The sequence below is a fragment of the Furipterus horrens genome, unplaced genomic scaffold, assembly GCF_987537825.1.
Source record: "Furipterus horrens unplaced genomic scaffold, mFurHor1.1.pri manual_scaffold_3, whole genome shotgun sequence".
Classification (NCBI taxonomy): domain Eukaryota; kingdom Metazoa; phylum Chordata; class Mammalia; order Chiroptera; family Furipteridae; genus Furipterus; species Furipterus horrens.
This window is the reverse complement of record NW_028327173.1, coordinates 83,523,603-83,551,203: the sequence shown is the minus strand read 5'-3', so window position 1 is coordinate 83,551,203 and position 27,601 is coordinate 83,523,603. Positions and strand designations below refer to the sequence as shown.

At 40.4% G+C, this 27,601-nt stretch overlaps 1 protein-coding gene across 2 annotated transcripts; it reads right to left on the bottom strand.

Moving 5' to 3' along the window:
- On the bottom strand, positions 1-26,392 carry TBC1D7 (TBC1 domain family member 7). 2 transcript variants are annotated; one of them, XM_090269805.1, is made up of 8 exons: positions 26,317-26,392; positions 24,864-24,983; positions 23,502-23,582; positions 19,739-19,926; positions 11,703-11,837; positions 2,710-2,855; positions 1,483-1,612; positions 1-457 (listed from the first exon to the last, which is right to left on the bottom strand). In XM_090269805.1, exons 2-8 carry the CDS (start codon positions 24,973-24,975, stop codon positions 371-373), a joined length of 879 nt encoding a protein of 292 aa, XP_090125931.1. In that variant the 5' UTR covers positions 24,976-24,983; positions 26,317-26,392; the 3' UTR covers positions 1-370. The 2 variants fall into 2 exon arrangements, with proteins under 2 accessions (XP_090125931.1, XP_090125932.1); XM_090269806.1 differs by lacking the exon at positions 26,317-26,392 and adding an exon at positions 26,250-26,310.
- Between the last annotated feature and the right edge of the window lie 1,209 nt (positions 26,393-27,601).

Here is a 27,601-nt window from a genome sequence, read left to right as displayed (position 1 = left end):
TTGTCAACAAAAGGAAGTTATTCTTTATTCCACAAAGTCACTAGCTTGGTGCTAATTAGAAAAAAGCAGGGCAGGGTGTGCTGATGCACTGCTTGTTAAAGCACCTACACCCACCCTGACTGAGCTGCTGTAGAAACTCCAACAACCCTTCTAAGTTGCATTCAGAGAGGAACGTTGTACTTCTGTGCAACCAAAAACTGCTGGTCACAACACGGCAACACCAGGTCTCTTAATTAAATCATTTTACTAGAGAAGAAATTACACTTTGAGCATCAAAGCAAGAAGAGCCCTGCTTTCAATCAGTTTAGTAGATCATGTCCCCACAACAAAATGTTCAGGGGGGGCCTGGCAGACTGTCCACAGCTGAAGTTCAGGCTGAATGTACCGGGGTCCCACAGTGTTTGTGCCACAGGTCGATGGCCTTGCTCACAATCGCATCCGAGCTGTCCTGGGGAATCTGTGAACAAGCAAAGTCTTGGTGAAATGCCAGTATTTACAGCTTCAGGATCTTTCCCTTTCACTGTGGCATAAACCTCGATTCCCAGAGCATTCTCACAGTGAGCACAGAAAAGGCTGCTGCTAGGATCTTTGTTTCACATGCCACCTGAGGGCATCCTAAGGATGCTGTCAGACTGCCTGGGTTCAAATCCTGCACTGCCCACAAAACTGTGTGCCCCTGGGCTACTAGGGTTCAGACTCCATCTCTAAAGTGGGGCAAATGGTAGCCCCACTGCAAAGGGCTGTTAAGGGGTTAGGTGAGATAATCCCTGAAAACCACTCAACAAAAGCCCCCCGGCACCACTAGCTACTGATTGTTATAATGATTGAGCAATTTGTTTAACACACATTCATTTAGTACTTATTATTTACCAGCCCACTGGGCAAATGTTAATAGTGACCTATAAAAACAAAGAATAGATTCTAGATCCAGTGAAATCCTTCAGGCATGAGTCTCGACTCCTACCTCCTGCCTGGTTAAGGGTATTCTAAGACACACAGAGAGAGCGAGCTGATCCATTTAGACCTTTTCCAACATGCACTAAGCTTATACTTAAGCACATTACCAAACCCAACTGGGATTCCAACAAGGATGGTAACAGAAACAAAAGGACTTACAAAATCCCCCAAACACCAGAATTCCTCTGCCATTAACAAGGATTACTCATCCTAAAGTGACAGACTCGTCTCTTCCTCCCCTTGACAATCCTCCTAGCAGGCCCATCAGGGAACAAGACCCAGGCCATGAGTACACATTCACAGTGACAGTCTCACTGCTTAGCCCATTGTCCCCAAATCAGAGAATGTGAACTATAACCCACGGACCAACTGTAAGCTAAATGTTTTCAAGGGGAAAATTTCTTTCTTACAATGTAAAAATATACCTGTTATTTCTCTGAAATAATGTAATGCAATAGGAAAATCTGGCTTGCTAAGATGACTTCCCTTCTAGATTCAAAATAAAATAAAATAAAGCACACTTACATTTTCCAGAAACTTTGTTATCTTCTCTGAATTGTTCAGTGCCATTACTTTTATTTTAAAGGTTAATAAAATTTCCACTGCAACAAAAACTAGGATCTTACAGGATCCACTTACAACTTTATCCCAAACCCTACAAAAATGAAGAGATACATAATCAAATTGAGTTTAAAATTTATTTACCTAGACATCTCAAATTACAAAATGAAATAAAATCACTCCTGTTTTAAGTATAAGCTTCACAAAAGAACTATAATGAAATAATCATCAAAAACAACAAAATAAATCAGCCATTTGAAACCTATTTTAGACACAATCAACACTGGAAGGAAAAAGAAATGACCACCAAAAAGTACCTGCTCTGCCAGGAATCTACCAAATGCCCAACCCCTGTTTCAAACTGACAGTTTTGAGAAGGAAAGAACAATCCTAAACTAAAGTTTAGACTTTACTAATATTTTGTAATGCTAATATAATCATAGCATGCTGAGGAACAAAAAAAGAAGCAAATGAAATGAGATCAATTCAATTTCATTTTCTAGTGGTTCAAATACCTTCAACTTCTCCATGGGTTTAAGGAGCTAGTTATTGCTTGGCAACCACTCTAAAATGATCATTCTGATGATTCCTATTAACTCTTAAGGTTGGAGTTACACTCTCTGTGTTTAGCTATGTATTGTCTTGTAATGTTCTCTGTGTACTTCCTCTCTTTGCAGCTACATCACAGCACCTTGGAGGGAAAGGGCCAGCGCTCCAAAACATGCCCAACACGTCTGAAATTAATGTCCTCATTAAACTTAAAGATTCTGTGTTTGAGGCTCAGATCTTTGACTGCCTTCAGCTACTTTAAAGATGTCATAATGAAAATAAAAAACATCAAGGTGTTCTCTAGGTGAGGATCTACCACTTTTCTGGAAAAGGCCATGCCTATGTAAACTCCTGGAGACCGTTTCAGATGTAAATATTGTACAGCAGCTAACACAGTGAGGGCCCTTGACTTTTGTAATTATATATTCTAATATTTGTAATATTAGTTTACGTTACTATTAAATTAATATTTGTATTCTAACAAACAATCATGTGTCGTTATATTAGCTGCTGGAAAAGTTAGCTCTAAATTACTATGTTGTTCTAAAGCAAGTTTATATTCTGAGGGATGGTCACATGAGAAACCAGGATTCATCTCCGATCCAGCCCTTCACTCGGTACATCTTTGAAAGAAATACTTGCCTCTGTAAGCTGGATTCAGGCAAGCACCCTGCGAAGCACCTCTTGAACCAGAGATCATAAGGAAGTCTGGACAATGCAGAACACGTCTTCAGATGACCCAGCAGCCTGCTATCTTCCATATTCAAGTATTGTTCAAAAGCCTTTGGCTAATGATAAAACAGGAAGAGATTACTCACTTCCTGTAATGTAACATTAGCTGATCTTACAGCCTGTGATGAAAAAATGTACATGATGAGTGCCAGGAAGTGCTAGAAAACAAAATTTCAGAATCCTCTAAGTCACTGATGATGCAGCAGTTTCCCAAGTCAGCACAACCAGAGCAACCATCATCCCGGACTGAGGGGTTGTTCTGGGACAGTCCCAGGCAAAACGGAACAGTTGGTCACCTGAATGTTAATTGCACTAACCAAATTCAACAGCCTACGACAAAAGTCTGAAGCAAAATTCAATTGTTCTGGGGAGCTTACCAAGGCCCCTGATGTTCCTGGCTGCTCTAGGGCACTAGATTATATATACAGGAAAAAAGGGGGAAAGCAAGGGGAGAACCAGAGAAATAGAATGGAACTCAAGTGGGACAAAGAACTAGGAAGGAGACAAAAGAGCTGAAGATGAAAAGGGCCATCAGTCACTGGCCACACATACGCTGGCCCACACTGAGCAGTACTGTGCTCCATGCCAAGTGGGTTCATCCAACGCAGACGTCCAGAGGAGGAGCTCTGTGCCCAACAAAACATGCCCGAGAATTTAGAGGAATAACACAGAGGGAACGAAGTACCTGGATTCCATCTGGTAGCCTCTCCCACATAAGATTTCTGCAGCAGCCAACTCTGTCTAGAACACTGGGAGGCTAACAAAGCCGGCTCCCTAGACCAGGCACATGCTGCTCTATTTAGGGTCCACTGGCTATGGATGGCCATAAGGTCTGTACTCCTGAGGCGAGTCGCCCCAAACGCCCTCGGCTTGTTGGAAACTCACTGACTCACTAGCAGCGGTCTCAGGATCGTGGATGAGAGACAATAAGTAACTCAAACACTGCATTTTGTCTGGGAGGAGGAAAGTGACTGATCTCTCTAGGGGAGAAAAGCCCCGATCAAGCCTTCCAGGCTCCTTTTATTGAGAAGGGTATCCAGGGGATACAGAGTGAGGATACACAAATCATCAATCATTTTCAAATGCTTGGATTACTGTTAACAATCACTGGTTACTAAAAATGATGTAAGGAATACAGTGAACACTCTGGGTCACAGTCCACTAGGCAACCTGGCTCTATATGGACACCAAGTGCATACACCTTCCGAGTACTTGATGTTACACAGGGTCTACAGCTAACTTAAGAGGTGAGAAAAATAGAGCAAGCTTCAAAGCAGAATATTGATTCTTTAAATCCAATTCCCACGGGAACCCCCTGAAGGGGCTTTCGGGTCATGTCCATCTCTAGCCTTCCCAGTCTTCCGTTCAAGACTTATAGGGCTCTCAGTGGGGCCTAGCTTGTGGCCGGGCTACAATTCCTGAAACCACACAGCGTGGTCCCCTGAATACTCCCTGTCCAAAAGAGCACAACCAGACCCTTTATCACCTAAGTACACAGAAATGTTTATTTTACTAAGTATCTGCCTCTCTACGCTTCTGCCAAAGAGATGATTCAAAACTGTACAGTGTGCATTATAGCCAGACACTGTGCTATACACAGGTAATAGAAGAAAAGATGAGGCCAAGTCCCTGCCAGTTGACAGAGCCCAGGAAATAGGTAACCAGAATGCACTGTAATAAAGTTATGAAAGGGATGAGCACAGGATGGTGGGCACATCCAGGTGGGAATCCTAACCCAAGCTTTGGAAGCTGGAAACAGTCTCCCTGACAGAAGACATTTGAGCTGGCCCATGAAGAACACACAGGAGTTAGCCAAAGTAGATCCACATATTAATATCTGATCCAGTTTTCCCCTCTCTTTCAGAGGATCTCTAACTTTTGCTGTTTATCCAACTAACCTCTACTACTCAACAGTTCCTAGAGCTTCTCGAGAACTCTACACACAACTCCCCAAACCAGGAGCTTTCCTCTAAAGTACAAATGGCAAAGGGATCCTGTTCTCACCTTTCACCTCTGAAACTATTCTAGAGTTTTGGTTAGTTCTGCCAATGATACCTATGTGTGCTTTTTCCACAAAGTGACATGGATAAAAACATATACACACACCTTTATATATTATGTCTCAGAGCAAAGAAAATTTCATCCAAATGGTAGTACAAATAACTAACAAAATATATATGAGTGAAGATTTAAAACTTTACATTATCTTTTTCCTTTATCAGACTGTAAGCTCAATGAGGGCAGGGACTGTATCTGTTTTGTTTGCTGCAGTTCTCCAGTACCTAGAACATTACTTGGCATAATAAGGACTCAATATATAACTACCGAATGAATCAATAAATACTGTGAATCAAATGAAATTTTGAAATATACTAATCAACATCTTGATAATCATCAATGTACATCTTTTAGCCAGTCTTAAACTCTTCTCAAGTTTTTTTCCTGATTTATAATATGCTTGTTATAATAAATCTCAAAAATACAGTAAAGATTAAAAGATATAAAGATCACCTATAATCACACTACCCAAGGATAACTGTGTGATAATAGGTTGTATAGTATTCATTTGTTTTCCTCTATACACTACACACACACTTTTATCAGCTGAACTCTTACTGAATACACAACTTAATATTTTGCTCTTTGCAGTCAACATATTGTGGGTATTTTCCCAGGTTAACAATCTTAAAGGGTGAAGAGTCTAAATAAGGAGAACTTCTAAAACTAGAGAAGAAGAAAGCCACAAATTCTATAGGAAAAAATGCAAATGGCTCTTACCCATACGGAAAGATGTCCAATCTTACTGACAATAAAAAAAATGCAACCTAAAACTACACTGAGGTATCGTTTCTCACCTGTCAGACTGGCAAAATGACACAGCATGTTGGCAAGGCTGTGGGAAACAGGTGCTCTTGTCTATTATTTGTGAGGATGCAAGAAAGCCTAAGCGCTATGAAGAGGAATATGGATAATTTCAGCAAAGTAACATATGCATTAGCCTTTGGTCCAGTGAATCCATTTCTAGAGAATCTATCCCAAAAATATACTGGCAAATATATGAAAAGATGTACACATAAGGCTATTATCTATTGGGCTGGTCAAAAAGTTTGTTTGTTTTCCATAAGATGGCTCTAGTAGTTGTCTTTTAACTTCATCTGAAACTATTTTATTTGATTGTATTGTGATAGCTGTCATATCAGTGTGCACTAAAAAAAAAACATCAAAACTGGTGAATTTTTGTGTAGCCATTTTAATATTGAATATGAAAGGAAATAAGCAACATTTTTCAGCATATTATGCTTTATTATTTCAGGAAAGGTAAAAATGCAATTGAAATGCAAAAAACGATGTGTGCAGTGTATGGAGAAGGTGCTGTGACTGATCAAACACATCAAAGGTGGTTTGCGAAGCTTTGTGCTGGAGATTTCTCACTGGACAATGCTCCACAGTTGGGTAGACCAGTTGAAGTTGATAGGGATCAAATCAAGACATTAGAAGAGAACAATCAATGCTATACCACAGAGGAGAAACTCAGAATATCCAAATCAATAAAGTTATTGGTGAATATGAAAAATGTATCTTTTATTTTATGAAAAAAAAAAAGAACTTTTTGGCCAACCCAACATAATACTACATCATAGCAAAAGATGGGAAACATCCCAAATGGTAAACAATAGAAGATGGGTTGAATAAACTCATGAATATATAGAGAATGGCATAGTATGCAGCCATGGACAGGTATAAGGAAAGTCTCTCTATACTATCATGGCATGGTCTCCAGCATGTATTAGGTAAAAACAGCAGATGAACAAAAATGTGTATCACATGCTACTGCTAAATCTAAGAAAGAAGGTGAACAGAAATATCTAAACACACACACACATGCACGCTTTTTTTTTTTTAGTGGAAGGAGATAACATTTCTAACACCTGAAATTTAGTACTCAGCATATTGTAGACGTGATTATTTCCAATGTTTCCATGACCCTAAATTCTTACTTCATGGAGAAAATAAAGCATATCTCATCAGTAGAATGAAAACCTGACCAAAAAGAGACTTAACTACCCCAAGAGGAATTTATATTAAACTTAAGAAGAGCCTGCTAATAGTTTATCAAAAACAAACAAACAAACAAACAAATAGCCTATCTTTAGAATAGCTTTAAAAAATTGTAGCAACAGCATGAAAGAAAAGTTCTCTTACTTTAATGGCTCAACTCAATTAAGCTTGAGGTAGCTTAAGAACAGTCTGCTGTGAAAAAAGAATAACAGGGTCTTCATGTCACAACACTGAAGTTGGCCTCTGCTCTCCCTGGCAATGAGAGGCCTCATTAAAGAGCAGAATTTCTAAAGGCTTGTAAGTAGAGGAGAAGGTGTGATGTAGTCCTACAAGTCAGAATTCTACAACATAACAAACATGTCATCACCAGATATTATTCTTTGATGTGAAAAGCCCATTGTTGTCCCTCCCATGCACACTTCCCTAGGACTATAAAGCCTATGCTTTGTGATAACCAGTTTATTTGGTAAAACCACAAAAACTTGAAAAGGTGACACACAAGATTATAGAAACTCTAACAAGAAGCTAGGAAGAAGAAACCCACTATGACACAGAAAAAGAAATGTTAAGGTTGACTAAACACAGTTTAACTAAAGAGAAAAGTTGAAGTAAATCACTCAGTGCCTACATCATAGAGTTACATAGAGGAAATTTAGTTTTTCTTATACATTCTGAAGAACTTAAAAAAGACTTCGTAATTATTTAAAACTATGTGCTAGGTACTATGGTGTACATATTAAACTTCTTTTTTGAAGATTAACAGATAAAGGTTATGGAGACATTTAGTACTGTGCTGATTCTAAAATTCATTTTTGAAAAGAAAAAATAAAGTTTAAGGCACTTCTGAAAAAGCACAACAATAAGGGGTGCTCTCTCCTACCAACCATCAACACGTGCTAGGAAGCTATATCAAATACACCACATGGTGTCGGCCAGGGAATAGACAAACTGCTCATGGTTTTTAAAAAAGAGTCCAGAAAGAGATACAAATAAACATGTATGGAAATCTAGTGTATGATAAAGGTGGCATTTAAAATCTGTGAAAGAAGGATGAACTGACCAATAAGTAATGAAAGCGGCAGTTCTATTGCTTACTAACTGTGGTACCTTGGGCAAGTTACTTAACTGCTCTGTGCTTCACTTTCCTCATCTGTAAAAACAGAGATATATATTTTAAATGAGGTAATTCATTAATAAAGCAAACTGAGCACTGCTTGGCATGAAGCACAGTCTCAGGAACTGTTAACCGGAGTGGGGGAGGAGTGTGCTGGCTGAAGTTGTGCTGTGTTAACAACCAAGAAATGAAGTCAAATCTGTGTCTGATACTAGTAACAAGGATAAATCCCTTACAAATTAAAGGACTAAGTTTTACAATGTTGAAGTATTTTAAAAAGTTAGAAGAACGTTTTTTAAAAAACGGTTTTCCGTGTCGCGGCCACCGCGGCACCGCCATTGCTCTCGAACGCCAGCGCCGCCCCCAGCTCGCTGAGCTCCAGCCAGAGGAGAAGGGGAAAGTAAGGGGGTCTCTGTGCCGCGGTCCTACAAAGCAGACTGCCAAGGAAGCAGCTGGCTACCAAAGCCGCAAGAGCGTGAAGAAACCTCATCATTGCAGGCTTGGTACCATGGCACTCCGTGAAGTTAGGCGCTATCATAAGCCCACTGAACTGATTTGCAAACTACCCTTACAGGGTCCGTGCGACAGCTTGCTCAGGGCGTCCAACAGACCCGCACTTCCAGAGGCCGCTGTTGGTTGGGGCTTTGCAGGGGCAAGCAGGCCTGTCTGGCTGGCCTTCTGAAGACACCAGTCTATCCATCCACGCCCAATCTGTAACAATGATGCCAAAAGATATCCAGCTAGCATACCATATACCTGAAGAACATGCTTAAGAATCCACTATGACGAGAAACATTTCATTATTTTTTTAGAATTCCCTCTTCCTATTATTGGTAGTTTTGAACATTAGGTATTTTTTTTCCCACCGGGTCAAAAGGTACCCAAGTATATGACTGCAAGTGGAAAACAGGGGACAGAAATCAGTTATCAGCAGTTTTTCCATTTTCATTTGCGTGTGAATTTTTAAATATAAATGCAGGGATATAAAGCATTTGTGCACTGTTGTATAAGTGCCACGCATTAACCAATTGTGCATGTATGTAAGTCAAAATATTTCAGTAACAAGTTTCAGCAGTTCAACTTTACAACAACTATAAATATACCTGTTAAATTTTTCCAGATATGTCAGCATTTGGATTTTTTTAAAACAAGTCAATTCCTTATTGATGACAACTAAAAAAGAAAACTGTTTTTTTAAAATCTTGGGTTAGAAAGAGCTTCCTAAATAAGGTACAAAAAAGCAAAAGAAAAATAATGACAAATTCAATTATATCAAAACTTAAAATCTTTGTAAAACAGATAAGAAAAAATATTTTCAACATGTAATAGACAAAGGACAAATATCCAGTTACCAATAACTCTTACAAATAATAAAGCAAACAAAATAATAGAAAGGTGGACAAAAATAAGTGACTAATAAACATTCAAAGCTGTTCAACTTCACTAGAAAATGACAATACATAAATTAAAAGTGGATACCATTTCACTATCAGATTAGCAAAAATTTAAGGGGCAGATACTATAAAGTCTTGGCAATGGAGTGTAAAACAAGAAATCTCATGATCTCTTGGAGGAAACAAAATTGGTAGTTTATGGGTGAGCAACCTGGCAGTTAAAATTTTAAATATGCCTCTCCTTCAAGTGAACATCCCCCTTACAGGTACCCATCCTAGAAAAACACTCACACACTGACACAAAGGAAGATGCTGTACATCTTAACAGGACATGCTCAGTGTCAGCATGGATCTGTTATGCTAAATAATGGCAGATTCTTAACAAGAAATACTATGAGAAAAAAATAAATTTTTTTAAGGTGGTTCTAAATGAATACTCTCAACCTGAGCCATACTTCAGAATCACCTGGAGCTTTTAAAAAATTAGAATTCTGGAGCCTTGCCTCCAGAGATTGATTTAATTGGTCTGGGTGGAGGAAAGGCACTGCTAACTTTTAGAAGCTTCCAGATGGTACTAATAAGGAATTCAGGGCTGGAATTCAGGGCTGGAAACTACTAATCTATCTGTACTAACTTGGAGAGTCTCCAAGACATCATTTAAAAAAAAATTATAGGGCCATATGAACAGTGTGATAATATTTATGATTTTAAAAAATTTATATATAAAAATATGTATCATTATATGCGTGTATATGCATACATATGCACACCCCCCCCCACATCCATCCTAATGTACATAAAATAGTCTAGAAAAATACATGTCAAGCTGATGACAGTGTTTATTTCTTAGAAGATAGGGGACAGAGAGGTGCTGCTACAGATCTATGGGAACACTGGATTCACCTGGATCGTTTAATACTTCAAGAATGCATTTATCTATTATTCGTGTTATCAAAAATAATGGTTGAATTTTAACATAAGCTTTTAAAATGTCACTGCATTTACTCTAATATTAAATAGGAAAGTCTAATTAAATCATGGAATAATTTGGACATCTTGAGTTAATGAGGCAAAATTATATTTACAGATGCTCCAATGCCATGCTGAAATTATTTTTATTGAAATCAACTAAAGGAATTAAATTTTAAGATTCTAAAAATCAAATTTTACTTAACTTAAATATTTTTTAAAACATCCTTGTACAGTGCTCAACACAGCTGGAGGGCCTTGCCAACGGCCCTGATAACTGATCCAGTTACAGCATGACCTGAAGGCCCTGAAACTCATGTCACAGTGACTGCTTTCAACAGAATTTTCAAATAAAACAAATCAATTGATTTAAGAAAAAGACATTCATTTTTATAAATGAGAGAAATAAGAAAAAAAACTGGAAAAAGAGGACGGCAAAGGACCACTGGTTTACGCTGATGAGGCAAATGCCATCCAGTTCTCAGGATTCCCAAGTTAGAAGACAGCAGGCAGCTGCTGCCTCCCTCAGGCCCATTCACCTCTCCCTCTTCACTAACAGAATCCTATTTTAATGGGAGAGTACTGGTTAAATAAAAGCACATTTCCCAGCCTCCCCTGCAAATGGGCATCCAGGTAGCACAGTTCTGCCACTAACTGACGTGCAGAAGGAAAGTCTGTTAAAGAGAGACAGGCTTGACTGGCTTGTCCCTCTATTATTGTGCTTTTGTCTCCACCTTGCCTTTCATGCCTGCCTAGAACACAGATGTCATGGCTGTCTCTCCAGCACCCACCTTGTGAGCACAAGAGGAAGGATCACCCCTAAGAGTGCTGGAGCAGGCAAGAGCCCGGGTCCCTACTGATACTGTGGTGCTGCGGCACCAGCGTTGGACTGCCCCGCCTCTGGACTTCTAGTTACACAAAAGAAAACAATAATGCTTCTGTTTGGGGGTCTTTCCATTAAGCAGCGAAACTTGAACTTTGCCTCATACAGAGGGAAAATTCTAGATAAAGCCAGTGGATTCTAGACCGGCATAAGAAATACTATAGAGCAGGGTAGGCAAACTATGGCCTGCAGTAGCCAAATCCAACCATGACCATTCCTTTACATATTGTCAATGGCTGCTTTTGTGTGACAACAACAGAAATCTGTGATTGCAATGGAGACATAGAGACCATCTGGCCTGCCAGGTTGGAAATATTTATTATTGTACACCTGGCCTTTGACAGAAAACATTTGCTGACTCATATTATAGAGAGTCTACTCCTAATTGTAGCAGCACCAAAAGGTTAAGAGTATTTCCTGAAGACTCCCAGTACCTCTGCTGACCCACTCCTCCCCTGCCAACAGCCAAAACAGTGTCCCTCACCAGCTGGGGTAAAGTATCTCGGTACTTGTTTAATTGGTTCACAAAGCATCGGGTGATCCAGTAACAGTCAACACTATCTTCCACCATCTCTTCCATGGCCTTAGCAATGGCAAGAAATACTTCATCTTCTGGCTCCTGAAAGATAATAATAAATCTCAGAAGGGAGGCAGCATAAGTGAGGAACACATATTTCTTTCATAAAAATGAAACCTTATCCCCTAAATTTTGAAGAGCGCTCATTAATAAATCAAAGTTGAACCAAGAAACACACAGTCCATCATTAAAGAGAAGACCAAGTAAGGGGTAAAAATGAGTAACCACAGAAATCTATCTGAATGAATGTTTACCAGCCCTAGGTTTCAGGCTGACCACTTGAAGATTTCCCACCTTCTAACATTAAGGCCATCCACAAAAGAATCAACATATTATCAGAGGCAAGGTGCCGGTTCTCTTCACTCAAAAATATTCTCAGTATTAGAGGAGAATTTCTTTAAAAATGATGTAATACACAGCACAAGTAATAACTGGAGACATTTGTTATTATGGTAATTTCCAAAAATTAAATGATTCCAAGAGAACTAAGAAAGCATTTTCTTTATTTCAACGCATTCAAAAATTCTTTAGACTTCTGTTCTATCTGTAAGCACAGAAAATGTTGAAATGTCCCTAGGATCAGAATTTAGGAATCAGAAGAATGGCATTTCTCAAACCTTGTGTCAATACTCAGAACATTAAAGTAAACCCTCGAGTCAATTTCAACAAAGAAATCTGCTTGAAAATCTATTTTGTTTCCAAACACCATATCTTACACAAAAACATACTTTCATCTAGAATTTAATAGCTGAGGGGTTTTAATGTTATAAAAGAAACTGAAAAGTGTCTTTCTACTCCCCTAAAAAGTCCCAAGTTAAATCAAAATTCCTATTCTAATACAAGTATTTCATTTTAGGCCTCCTTTCAACTTATTGATACTCTATAAAATGTCAAGTAACAAAATTGTAGAAAATGCATTTTTCTAAACATTAATTAACTTGTCAGAGGGGGAGAGAAAAGAGAGAAGAAAAGGGGAGGAAGCCCCTTTCTTGGACTCCCACTCAGTGCTGGACACTGGGCTAGGTGCTCCAGAATGTGGCATCTCACTACTGCTCCCGACCACTGTGGGTTGTCAGGGAGGGGACCAATGTCCTTGACTGACCATGTTCCTGGCCATGTGCCAAACACTATCACACATTCTTATTAATGGATAAGTAAAATGAGGAGAGTGGGGCTTGGTTAATCAGGGAGACATAGCAGTGCCCAATACAAACACTTTGACAGCACATCTGCCCAAGGCCACAGTAAAGGTATCCAGGCTTGAAGAATGGACAGGCTGAGCAGGGATCAGGTGACAACTATAACCAATCATTCTTGAACTAATAAATAATCTAACCTAATTTAATATATAATTTAAGAACTTGTGCAGTACTACCAACTTCACTTTGCCAAAGATAAGCAAAGTTTAAAGAAGGCTGTTAAGAGTTTCAATTAGTTTCAGGGCCATTCTCTCTTGATAAATTTAATAAAGTGGGTAACCTGTGGGTGTCGATGGAAACCACATCATTAACTTCAAAAAGAAAGAATATTTCAAAGCTCAAGCTGCTACAGTGGCAGGTTGCAATCTGCAATAAAAGAATAAATTTTCTAGACCTCCAGCCAAGATGGAGGCGTAGACAGACATGCTGCATCTCCCTCCACAACTAAAAAGAAATACAACTACCTCAAAACTGGAAACAACGAGAAGTTCCAGATGATCAAACTGCATAGAAGTCCAGCAAACAAAGATATAAAGGAGAAATATTCATCCAGACAGGTGGGAGGGGCGGAGCTGGGGCAGAGGGAACGCTGTGTGGTGGTGGTGGTGGTGGTGGCGGCGGCGGCAGCAGCAGCAGCAGCAGCAGCAGCAGGCTGACAGAAAGCTCAGTCACACGTTTTAAAAAGTCAGGAGGGACACCTGAGGAGCATTCCCAGCTCCTCACTGGACCTCACAGCTCACGGTCCCAGAACCAGGGAAAATTAAGCTTCATTGCTTCTGACTGTGCAGACCAGTGGGGGTTGAGGTGGAGGCAGAAACTGCCAGTCTCAGCAGAGTCCGCTTGTTTGAAGGGCCCCCACGGTCCTGGAACATCTGCAAACCAACTCGCTCTGGGAATGACGACCAGGGCAGCAGCTAGAGGGGCGCCAGTCCAGTGTGGAATGGGAGAGGTGCCTGGAAAAGGGGCGAGTGCTTGGCAGGCAGCATTGTTCCCTCTCGAACCCCTACCCTACATACAGTGCCACAACGTGGTGAAACAGGTTGCCCCATACTGACGAATCCCTAAGGCTCCGCCCCTTATAATGTAACAGAAGCAACAACTCTACCTGGGACACGGAGGCAAACACAGGAGCCTGTCAGAATGAGGAGACAGAGAAGTATGGTCCAAAAGGGGGAATGGATCAAGGTTCCAGTGGGAGAACTAAGCCATGAGAAGAGAGCCAACCTAACAGATGAGGAGATAGACAACCTAACAGACACAGAATTCAAAACACTGGTGATAAAGATCATCACAGGCTTGACAGATATGCTTGAGTATGGCAAACACATAAAAGAAGAAGTGAACGCTATTCTAAGTGAAACGAAGGAAAATCCACACAAAACCAATGATGAAGGGGAGGAAACCGGGGTTCAAATCAATGATTTGGAACATAAGGAATTAAAAAACAGTCAACCAGTGCAAAATGAGGAAGCAAGAATTGAAAATAATGAGGAAAACTTCCCAAATTTTGTGAAGGAGATGGACATATAGGTCTAGGAAGCACAGAGGGTCCCAGGCGAACTAGACCCAGAGGGGACCACACCAGGACCCATCATGATTGAGATGCCAAAGGTGAAAGATAAGGAGAGAGTCCTGGGGGCAGCAAGAGAGAGGCAGAGAGTTGCCTACAGGGGGTTGCCTATAGGAGTATAAGCTGATTTCTCAGAGGACACTTTGCAGGCAGGAAGGGCAAGCAGTATTCAATGTGATGAAAGGCAACCTGCAACCAAGATTACTCTATCCAGCAAAGCTACCATTTGGAATGGTAGGGAAGATGAAGTGCTTCCCAGACAAGGTAAAGCTAAAGGAGTTCATCATCACCAAGCCATTATTATATGAAATGTCAAAGGGACTTACTTAAGAAAAAGAAGATCAAAACTATGAACACTTAAATGACAACAAGCTCACAACTAACAACTGAATCTTAAAAATAAGAACAAAATCCAACTAAGCAAACCAGAACAGGAACAGAATCATAGGTATGGGGATCATTTGGAGGGTTATCAGCTGGGAGGAGGGAGGGGGAGAAATGGGGATATGGTGCAGTGATTAAGAAGCATAATCGGTTGGTACAAAACAGACAGGGTGAAGTTAAGAATAATATAGGAAAGGATGAAGCCAAAGAACTTATATGTACGACCCATGGACATGAACTAAGGGGGGTGAGACTGCTGGAGAGAAGGGGGATACTGGGCAGAGGGGAGCAAAGGGGAAAAAAAATATTGCAACTACTGTAACAACATAATCAATAAAATATACTTTTTAAAAAAAGAGTAAATTTTCTAGATAGCACAGCTTTCACGTAAATCCCTATTTTGAACAATTCATTCTGCTTTATCCCCACCCCCAAATTGTTAGGGACCTAGAGTTAATTTCAAATTGCATTAAAATAGCCAAAGCTCAAGAGCTATAATCATTCCTTTGCCTGAACTCTTCCTCTTCCCCATCTCTTCCCTTTGCAAACAGTAAGTAGCCCAAGTAACTAGAGAAAGGAGTTTATCAAAGATGAAATATAAAAAGCAGGCCGGGGCCTGTGGCACTGAGGCCAAGGAGGTGTCAGGCCAGAGCCAAGGGGTGGCCAGCAGTGTTGGTTACAGAGTAATAAACAAAGAAGTAAATATACTGAGGGTAATGGGAGCCTCTCCATATTTTCAACTGTCAAGAGAAGGAAGTTACAATACAGAAAGGGTAAAGACTAGAATGAATATGATACTGCGTTGTATTTAGAGGTATTAGTGTGAACTCAGGATTTTCAATATATTGAGATAGATATAAAACATATGTAGGTATGCGTAAATATGTATGTGAAAGCGTGTATACATAGCTCCTTCTGCTCAGAGGGCCTAGAAGCAATGATATACCAAGAACAACGAGTATATCTAGTACCCTGTTCTTGGTTTCTAAAAACCACATTCCATAGGTAGAGAGGGGAGGCAAATTCCAGGTCTGAGGCAGGGAAACTACAAGATGAAACTGGAATATATTTTTGTGCCAGAAAGTAAGAAAATGATCAAAATGATGGAACTTGTCAAAAAGACATAGAAGTCAGCTTGATGAACTTCCACTGGCCAAATCTGAGACAATTTGAATACCAAAATAAATAATGGTAGTAATGGATTATCGGCCATTGAATAAAAGAAATCCATAAATTTATACTGATCGTCGTCGTCGTCGGCAGCCGTCCGTCTCAAGAGACGATGGTGTAGCTTCTTAAGAGTCTATCTGCACCGCCGAGAATGGCTGTGCAGTCCGACTCGGGAGTGACACGGTATCTGTCTCCTCCCGTGTTGAATCGACATCTTGCGATGACGCTGGAGTGTCCTCTCCAGCGAAGCTGAAGCTACAGAGCCTGGGCAGGGTGATATGGAGGGTCTGCTGTTGCCCATGCAGCAGACCCCCCCTCTCTTCGCAGCTGAAGGGTCCAAGGGAAAGACGGAGTCAATACAGCTTGGTTTCAGGTGCGCCGCAGGAGTTGCCGGTGTTGACTACTATTTATACTGATATAAATAAATAAATGAGGGAGAAGGGAAAAACTTCCTTATAAAAGAATGTAAACTAATACATGCACAAGGAATGAAGGAGTTAGGAAAAAAATCACTATTTGGCAATCAGCACAGTAAAAATTGTTTCAAGCAAGAATCATTAGTGGATGGATATTTACACAGTCTAAAACTTTCTCCTCAGATGTTACTTATTAATTACAAGGGGAAAACTAGTAACTTTACTTTGGAGAAACCTGGCAGACATCACCTCAACCAAGTGATAAAAGTTAGCAACAATAGTAGTTAAGTATCATACTTCTGTGGTACTTCTGCCAAAAATGGAGAACCAGATTTTAATCACGAGGAAACATCAAACAAACCCAAACTGAGACATGCTCACTGCCCAGTACTCCTAAAAAATGTCTGGGTTATGAAAGTTTGTACAAAGAATGATTGAAGAACTCTCCCAAATTAAGGGAGACCAGGAAAAAAGACATGGGAATAAATGTAAAGTGTGACCCTAGACTGGATCCAGGGCCAGAAAGAGAACATCAGTGGGACAACCAGCAAAAGGTCAAGAATGTCTGCAGAGTAGTTCATAGTATTGTATCAATGCTAATTTTCTGGTTTTGATAATTACACTATGGTATGTGAGATGAGACATTTGAGGATGCTAGATGAAGGCATGCAGGAACATTATACTATTTTTGCAATGCTTTTCTATGTCTGAAGTGATTTCTAAAAATTTGAAGTCAACAAATGGTAAAACTAGTCAGTGAAAGTTTGATAAGAAAGTCTGATAAGGACTTCCGGCCAAGATGGAGGCCTAGACTGACATGTTCTGTCTCCCTCCACAACTAAGAAGAACTACAACTTCCACAAAACCAGAAATAACCATAAGTTCCAGAAAATAAAGCTACATGGAAGTCCAACGTATGAAGTTATAAACAAGTGGTGCTCGTCCAGACGGATAGGAGGGGCAAAGCCGGGGAGGAGAGGTCAAGCTGTGTTGGCGGCAGCAGCTGCAGTGATGGCAGCAGGACAGTGATAAGCACAGACACACCCATATTTAAGGGGAGGCGAGAAGCACCTGGGGAACATCCCCAGCTGCAGACCAAACCCGTCAGCTCGCAATTCCAATGCTAGGGAAGGCAGACCCCCATTGCCTCGGACTGTGAGGGCTGGAGGATGTGGAGACGGAGGAGGAGGCCACGGTCTCTCAGCAGAGAGTGAACGGCAGGAATCCATCTTGGACTCCCTGCCCCCACACAAAGCGCCACAGTGTGGTGAGAAGGGTCACCCGGTAGTAACAAGTGCATGGGGCTCTGCCGCCTATAGCATAGGAGGTGTGACAGCTCCGCCCAGGAGGCAAAGGTAAACACAAAATCATCAGAATGGCACAGATCACGATAGAGATCCCAGTGACACAACTGACCAGAGAACAAATATCTAATTTAACAGCTCAGCAGATAGAAATCTTACTCAGGCACAGTTCAGAGCTTCAGTTATAAGAACGCTTACAGAGCTAACAGCAGACCTTAAATAAGACGGGGAAGGAATGAAGGCTAGTTCTGCTGAAATGAATAAAAACACATATGGAACTAGCGGTGAGGGAAAGAAAACCAGGAATCAAATCAACAAATGAGAACATAGGGAAGGAACAGTCAACCAGTGCAGAAAGAGGAAACAAAAAGTGACGAAAATGAGGAGAGGCTCGGAAACCTATGGGACAGCTATAAGCAGGCCAACATCTGAATCATAGGGTTGCCAGAAGGTGAAGAAGAACAAGAAATTGAAAAATTATGTCAAAAGATAATGAAGCAGAACTTCCCTAACTTGGGGAAGGAAATAGACTTACAGGTTTAGGAAGCACGGAGAGTCCCAAAAATACTGGACCTAAGGAGAACCACACCAAGACACATTATAATCAAAATGTCAAAAATTAAAGATAAAGAGAGAATCTTAAAAGCAGCAAGAGAGAAGAAGAGAATTACATACAAAGGGGTCCCGAAAGACTCTCAGCTGATTTCTCAAAAGAAACTCTGCGGGCAAGAAGGGACTGGCAAGAAATATTCAAAGTAATGAAAAGCAAAAACCTACAACCATGATTACTCTATCCAGTGAAGATGTCACTCAGAATAGAAGGGCAGAGAACGTGCTTCCAGGACAAAGTAAAACTGAAGGAGTTCGTCAGATCCAAACCACTGTTATATGAAATGTTAAAGGGACTTGTTTAGGAGAAAGAGGATCAAAACTATGAACATTAAAATGAAAACTGTATGACAACAACCAACAACAGAAGCAAGGGAATCGAAACAAAGCCAAACTAATTAGGCAATGAGAGTGGGAAAAGAATTATAGGTATGGGGAACATATTGTGGGGAGGTCAGTGGGGAGGGGGAAGAGGGGAAAGGGAGGGAGATGATGCAGGAATTAAGAAGCATAGTAGGAGGGAGCGGAGTAGACAGGAAGATGTTGAGAAGAACTATACGTACAACCAATGGGCATGGACTAAGGTGGGGGACAACTGGAGAGAGGGGGGTCACTAGGTGAAGGGGAACAAAGGGAAAAGAAATTGGGACAATTGTAACAGCATAATCAATAAAGCATATTAAAAAAATAAAGGAAAAAAATGAAAGTCTGACAAGTTCTGAACTAAAACTTTACTGTTCGTTTTGGTAAAGGGCATTATTAGAACAATTGGTCAAATGTGAATAGTTTGAAGATTAGATGTTAATATTGTATCAATGTCAACTTCTTGGTTTCATGATTGTACTACAGTTACCTAGCGGAGTGCTCTTATCTTTAGGAAGTATACACTGAAGGAATATGCAGTCATAAGATGTCATGTTTGCATCTCATTCTCAAATGTTTTAGAAAAAATATGCATACATATCATATATAGAAAAAATGACAAATCAAGTGTTCAAAAATGTAGACAACTGGGGCATCTGAGTAAAGGATATATGGGAATTCTCAATAATATTCTTGCAGCTTTTCTATAAGTTTGACATTACTTCAAAATAAAATGTAGTATATTTAAAAATAGGCAGCTGGGGTCACAATATACACGGCCATGAATGTCAGGGAAAGATGTGTTGCATTTATTCTATAGACAAAGGAAAGCCATTCAAAGTTCTAAGGCAAAACATGATGTGATCAAAGGCTGGCAAGATGGGACAGTCTAGAGTTGAGCTAAGTGTTGAACAAAAGCACCACTAACCAGTGGGAAGGAGGGGCTTCGAGGCAACTTTCCAGACTCCAGCTGATACATGCGGAGATAGACTTCAACCTGAGGTGTAGCATCACTGACAAAGCGAACGACTTTCAGGGCATGAAGGACATCCGAGTACTGCCCCTTGCGATACATCATCACCTGGGCATGGGACTCATGGTGTGGAGGCAGGATCCCTATACAAAGACCCAGGGGAGAAAAAGAGCAAAATACTAAGGCACTAATCCAAATCCCTCCTCTATTAAAGGAATCCTGGGAGAAGCTGCCCATCACAATTAAACTAGAACTCACACAAATACTTAATTACCATACACATTCTGTTTTAGAAATTCTCACTAAAAAGAACTATATATATTAAATGCCATCAATATTTGAATGGCAACTGTATCATTGACATAAAAGAGAAATAAAATGGCATCATAAAGCCCTTGACTAAATGTGCCATCTAAATTCAAAATAGTAACCATATTGATTATAATAATGATTTAATTCAATTATGGTTGCCAGCCTGGGGCCACTCTTAGTTCCTAGAGGCCCATGTCCAGACTCTGCACTTGGCCCATGCTATGGATTGAATTGTGTCCCCTCAAAATCCATTTGTTTGGACAACGGGTAGGGATATGATTGTGGGAGAGGGGGTGGGTTGGGTGGGGGAGAGAAATTGGGGGAAAAGGGGACAACTGTAATTGAAAAATCAAAATAAAAAAATTTAAAAAAAAGAAAAAAATCCATGTGTTAAAGTCCTAACCCCCAACATGACTGCATTTGGAGACAGGGCCTATAAAGAGGTTAAGTTAAATGAGCTTACAAGGAGGGGCCTTAATCCAATAGGGCTGGTGCCCTTATAAGAAAAGGAAGAGATAACAGAGCTCTCTCACTCTCTGACATGTGAAGACACAGTAACAGGTGGCCACCTGCAAGCCAGGAGGTGAGGCTTCACCAGGAGGAAAATCAGCCAGCACCATGAGAATATAAATTATTCTTTAAGCCACCCAGTCTGTAGTATTCTCATATAGCAGCCCTAGCTGACAATAGAGCCCCTTGATCTCAGAACCACCAATTACCCATCAAATCCTTCTCTTCCCCAATAATTATAACTTGCTCACAAAGTATCCTATCGTCAGACCACAGAAATCTCTAATCTGCACTGACAAGACCATCTTACATTACAGTTTGATGCCATTTTATACTCATTAATTCATTTAAACATGATGTTGGAGCAAGAACTTTTTTATAAACAAATGCCATGGAGAAAACAGTGGAAAGAGCACAGGATAGGCCTTCAGTACACCTGGGTTGTAGCCCCAGACCTGATAACATCAGGACTCTCATAAATATCTGTCAGGGCCTTTGTTTCCTCACCTGTCAGGGGTGGAAAATGGGAGGGATAAGCATTTCATCAAATGTTTTTTTGCAGAACACTCATTCCTAGAGTGCTCATGAGAAAAGGGAGACATGGTCACACAGATCTGGAAAATGGTGACAATGAATTTTCAAGGCTCTAAGTTTTGCTATAAAGAAAAATGTTTATTTATTCCAGCCTCATTAAACTTAACCAAATTATATAGCAGCAAAGACTATGGAGTCAAAGTTCCTGGGTTTGAATTCTAGCTCTACAATTAACTGGTGGGTGACCATCAGCAATTTAGTTGATCTCCCTATGCCTTGGCTTTTCCATATGAAAAATGGGAATCATAAGATCATTTTCAAACAGTTGTTGTGCTGAATTAAAAATGTATATACACAAAGCACTTAGAAAGCATACAGCACATACTAAGGTAGTATAAGTGTTAGCTTGTACTCTTTGGTAGAAAACAACACAGACCCAGTATTCAAAAAACATATGGGAAACAAAAGTTGGATGGGCTCTAAGGACTCCAGCTAACATGTTATGTTACATGCTATGTTAATGTTACAACCAAACTTGCTTAAATGTTCTTTTTCCTGACATAAATCGTTAATTACCTGAGCTATAGGGATGTGCCAGGCTCCCAGAAAAGCCAAAGAAATATACTCAAAGGGCCTCCAACTTTGGACTAAACCAGTACAGATTAAATAGCTGTAGTCAAATCCTTATGATACTACTGGAGGCAGCACAGTGTTCCCATGTTAAATCTCAAGCTTGTTTTCTAAGATGTGGTCCTAAAAAGTCTCTTTCTGATAGTTACCTAAAACAATATCATGAGGTAGGCATGACAGGGTCCCCGAGTAATCAACAACCTATACTAGGAAGAGTTAGCCTGTCTCCTACATAGCATGGCAGTCCTAAATCTCCAGTGCTTTTAACTACTGCAAAAATAACAACAAATACTTACCTGACATAGACAAGTAGGGAAAATATAGCCAGATAGCCTTGGATCTCAGGAAGTGCCCCAAAGTACAACTATGCCTCTCTCACTAATCCATAGGCATTATTAATTAATAAGACGCATACTATTTCCCAGCAGAAATAGACAGTATTGACATTGCCACTTAGAAAGCATCCTTACTTTTATGACCGCTGGGAACACTAAGATTTAAGAAAAATGCTGGAGAAAAAACTAACAGTCGTCATCCGTTCTCTAGATTCTAACTGCAGAGCATACAAAGACAGCCAAGATGTATAACAAAAAAGTCATTATGCAGTGCTTTCTAGAATGGTTTGTAGTCAGACTTAGGACTAAGAGTTTTCAAGTCCTGAAAATAAAGTACATTTTAGAAAGAAGATGAGGTCTACAATCTATCCTACCTTCAAATGGGCTCATACAAACCTGAGCTCAAAGCCTAGCTCTGCCACTGACAGGCTATAAGGCCTTAGGGAAGTGATTTAGCTTCAGTCCTTTTTCCCCTTCTGTAAAACTGGGATATTGAGACTTAAATAACAGGGGAATTCTATGATTACTCTAATTTTTTTTTTTTTTTTTAAAGAAAAGGTGGGTGGTATATGTGTCAGCAGGCTCAGCAACGATAGGAAAAAAAATTGCCTGAAACGGATGATGCCAGTCACTTATGGCAACTAATACACTTTTTCCCCCACAGAAACTGAACAAGATCCTTTTTCGTCTCCTCTGCTAGCATTGACTCATTTGTGCTTCTAGAAAGTAAAAACTCTCCAGTTCCTTTTGACTCTGATAGTACTCCTTAGGAAGTATACCTCTATGGCTAAGAATCACAGGAATGGCAAATTGAGAGCTAAAACCTAAAAGTTAATTTAGCAAAAATTGAGGCCCAGCAGGGTCTTTAAAATTTTTTATTTATTTATTTATTTTAGAGAGAGGGGAAGGGAGGAAGAAAGAGAAGGAAAGAAGCATCAGTGCATGAGAGAAACATCAATTGGTTGTCTCTCGCACACCCCTAACAGGGACCTGGCCTGCAACCCAGGGAATCAAACCAGCAATCCTTCGGTTTGCAGGACAACTCCCAGTCCACTGAGCCACACCAGTCATCGCTGTAGCAGGGTCTTTCTCAAGGTTACAGTGACAGCAAAGCTTAGAGCAGTTTTTTCTCCCAGTACAATGTTTGTTCCTCACCTTGCCTCAGGAACATACATTGCTTTCTCTTTTATCATGAATAAACTGACACTCTTAGAGTAATATTTAATGTTTTGCCACTGAAGTCACCTCCTTAAAGGCAATCATAGTGAGCAATAATTCAGCCTCCTAAGATTAGACTCAATATTCAGTAAGGGCCTAAACAAATTCCCCGTTTTCTAACTGATATGATGACAAATGAACATTTTTGAAGAACAATTTCCGACTCTTTTGTCTCATACCTAGAAGCACCTTCCACACCAATGCACGATACATGGATGGGAGAGGAAATCTTTGACTAAAAGTACAAAGTTTCTCAATATCTAGAGGAAAAGAAAACAATAGTTAGAAGCTTTTCATGCTGGTCACAGTATATAAAAGTGCATTTCATTGTTTACAACTTAAAATATAGCAAGACATTTCTTCAGAGGAAGCCTACCAAACAGTCAATAAATCTAAGAAAGGCAACACCAGTCTGATTTCTAGCTCAGGGGTCCCATCAACTTGCTATTTTTAAAAAATTAGTGTTTCACAGCATAAGAGATACATTTTGCCTATATTACTACATTTCTAATCATATTAGCAGTAGTTACTATTTATAGAATTTATTTCATTTAATCCACTCTGCAAGCTTGTTGGCTGATTATTGTTTTAAGGATGAAGAAACAGAAGCCCAAAGCACATAAGTGACTTGACTGAGTTAACATAGCAGGGGAGTGGCATAGTCAGTCCTCAAATCCCACATTATCATAAAACACACTCAACTGTCCTGGACCTAAGCTCCCCTATTTGTCCAATGAGAATGATAATACCAGACATACTTAAAGCACAGACTGTCTAGTAAGGATCAAAGATCAGGTAAGAAATGTTTTTGAAATTTTAAAAACACTGTACGCATATAAAGTACAATTTTTAACTATGGTTCAGTTTATTTTACTTTAGTCAACCACAGAACAGACTTTATTATTACTGGCTTGGAAGAAACTAAAATGTCAGTGTTTCTGTCTCAGTATTTCCATAAAGAAAAATCATGGCAAGAGTTATTGTAAATTTACCCAGAAGCTGACACTTCTGAAAATTGAGATAAGAAAATATATAGGTCTAATATGAAAAAATATATATAATTGACTTTTTTAATTCCTTTTTTAAAAATATTTTATTTCTTTTTAGAGAGAGGGGAACGGAGGGAGAAAGAGAGGGAGAGAAACATCCATGTTGTGCAAGAGAAACATTGATTGTTCGGTTGCTTCTCTCATGCCCCCAACCAGGAAGCTGGCCACAGCCCAGGCATGTGCCCTGACTGGGAATCAAACTGGCAACGTTTTGGTTTGTGGGATGATGCCCAACCCACTGAGCTACACCAGTCAGGGCTATTACTGACTTCTTAAGAGGCCTTTCAAAAACATCTGACCCTGTCTCAGTGAAATATAAACCCTAAAAACCCGTAACTTCTCCTAAAATATATATACTATTCTGCTGTCATCCTACCACTAAAAAAGACAGCACGTAACAAATATTTCTGGACGTCTCTTAAGGTAACATTTATTTCAGAACATCTGGGATGACTAACAACCAGTAGACTTAGTTTAACTCATAAAACTCACCCAAACGGTCATCTTTTAGGAGAATTTCTAATGATTTCTTTTCTTCAACTCCACGAAACCCCACTTTCTCATAATACACTGAACGAAAGTTTCTCTGAGAATCCTCAGTCATGTTTCATTCTTGAAGAATAGACGGAAAGTAGGAAGGGGGAAAAAGTGAGTTTAGAAACAAAGAATGAAGAACTTAAAATTTTCAATGATTGTTTTCAACTTTTCAGTGACTCTATTTATATTATAATCTGCCCTTGCATAGGACTCAATATTAAATCTTTTCTTTTCCACAACTCTACCACCACCTCACCTTGGCCAAAAGCCAAAACATAAAACCAAGTCCTCTGAGCTGCTAAAACAGATGGCACAAGGTTCACGCACAAGGATCCTGCTTATGAGAGCACCTAGCCATAATATATGTTCAAAGAAAAAAAAATGAGTGAAATAGGAAGACAACATGTCATGCAAAATGTGTTACCAAACAGTATACACTGTGATTTGGTTTTTGTTTTACAAATACTATGCGTTAAAAAATTTAAGACTATATACTGATATGCTAGCAATGGTTATCTTCAGGTAGTAGAATTCCAGATTTTATGTTACTTAGCTGTATTTTCTAAAATTGGCACTTCGTAAAATGAAAAAATAAGCCACAAATTCCTTACTTAGTTTTCCTTTAAACACAATTCTATTAAATGTAATTATCAAAATTCAAAACCCATAAAGTTTAACAGCATTAAATTAGAAACCAGAAGAGGCAGGAATGTAGCTGGTTAACAAGTGATGCCACAAAGTGAGAGACAGAATAACAACTTAGAATCTGTCATCGGAACTCAAAAAAAAAAAAAAAATTCAATGGCGTTATGTTCTTTTACAATAACTTCATATAATTAATGGCAAGTCACCAGGAAAAGGTCATTTTAGGTTGTGTTTTAAGAACATAAACGATGTAATGCATCTTCCAAAACAGTGGTGCACTGCCCGACCCAAATGCTTGAAGTGTCAGTGCAAAAAAAGAATATAATCCTCGAGTTTCAGAAATTCAGGCATATCTTCAGTGATGACAGGAGGGTCCAGTTCCAAAGAACCAAGGTCTTCCTTCTAGAAAAGAATATGCTCTGGGCCAATTCAATCACGGGAAAGATTAGGATTTGCTTAAAATGAGAAGATCTAAAGGGTCCTCAGCTTTGGGGACCAAATGTTAGTTCTAAGGACAAAAATTCCAAAGCATTAAAACGCTAAATGAATGTGGGAGTTTATTTCAAAGAAGCATCTAAAAGCTGCACGGCGATACGCTGTCTGTTGTCCAAGGAAACCAGTCTCAGGCAGCACAACGACAAACGCATCCTCTTGGAGCAACTATTTTAAATTACATTCCCGTCCTTGACCGTACACCTGAGCCTCACGGCCAAGTAAACCCAGCCCGGTCTACGGCCCATGTCCCATCTCTACCATGCTTCACCTCTATAGTGGAAACCCGAGTTGAAGCTAAGCGGTCCGGGGGAAGCCGCGGAAAGCCGGCGAGGGGCGCTGAGCGGCGGGCGTCGTGAGGGCCGGGCAGAGGGGCAAGGGCGCCACTAGCAGCCGGCCGGGCGGAGGGGAACGGCGGCCCAGCAGCCCCCAGCGCCGCCCGCCCACGACAGCGCGCCAGACGCCGTCACAGCCCCCGTCAGCGGACGTGACGTAACTCAGTCGCAGGGGTAGTGCCGGAAGTGCGCGTGAGCGGAGGCTGATCGCTGAAGCTCCGCCCCTGCCGTGGTGTCGTAAGCGCTGAGTCGGGGAGGATTGAAACAGCGGGAGGTGGTGGTTGTTCCCCGCCCCGGCCCACCGCCCCCTTGCTCCTCGGATCCGCTCCTGGCTAGACGATCTCGCGACTACGTTGTCGTCGCTCTCCCAGCGGTGCGTGCATGGGGTGCTCGCCTCTCCTTTGCCCTCGGGGTCCCTGCCTGGAGGCGACCTCCGGACCCCAGCACAGTACTTAAGATGTCTGTGGTGGAGGGCCCCTGTTGTTTTGTTTTTATTTTTATTTCCTTTTCTTATTTTTCTGGTATGTGGAAGTAAGTGAAGACTAACCAAATGCAGAGGCAATTGATGGAGAGCTTGCTCTAGAGAGAGGCAGCCCCCCAGCACATATTTTGGCAGGGCCTCGAAGGCAGGCAGAGGAGTGGGAAAGGCTGACAGCGGAAAGGAAGGGAGGCATCAGGTGTCCTCGCAGTGGAGGCTGTTGGCCCCGGAAGCTGTGGGTAGACTGATTAGAAGCCGGCATCTTTGTGATCGACTGGCCATGTTTGGCTTTCACTGGTTAGTTCTAAGTTGGAAGCAGGGACAAAAGATTAGGGAAGCTGTCAGTTATTAATCAAGTCCTGGCCATTTGGGGCCAACTCTCAAAGAAATTACTCTTTAACTTCCTGGGTTGTTACTCAAACTGGCAATCTGGCTAAGTCTAATATCAGGCTGCCTCCTGGGCTGATTATCCTAGATAAGGGGTTGTTTTTCTAGGCAGGTTGCTGCTGCAGGTTGATAGTGAGAGTTCTGTTTTTATCTGGTCAGATCACTGTATATTCAGCCTCTCAAGTAAAACACTATAAAAATAAATTATATGAAAAGCGAAGTTAAAAAACAAGATACACTAAATGTAAGCCCCCTATTTATTAGCCCCAGCAGACATAAATTTACACTTTGAAATGGCTATGATGCTTTATAAACACTTTGAATTTCTTTGCTTCCCTTGTCATGGAATAGCACCA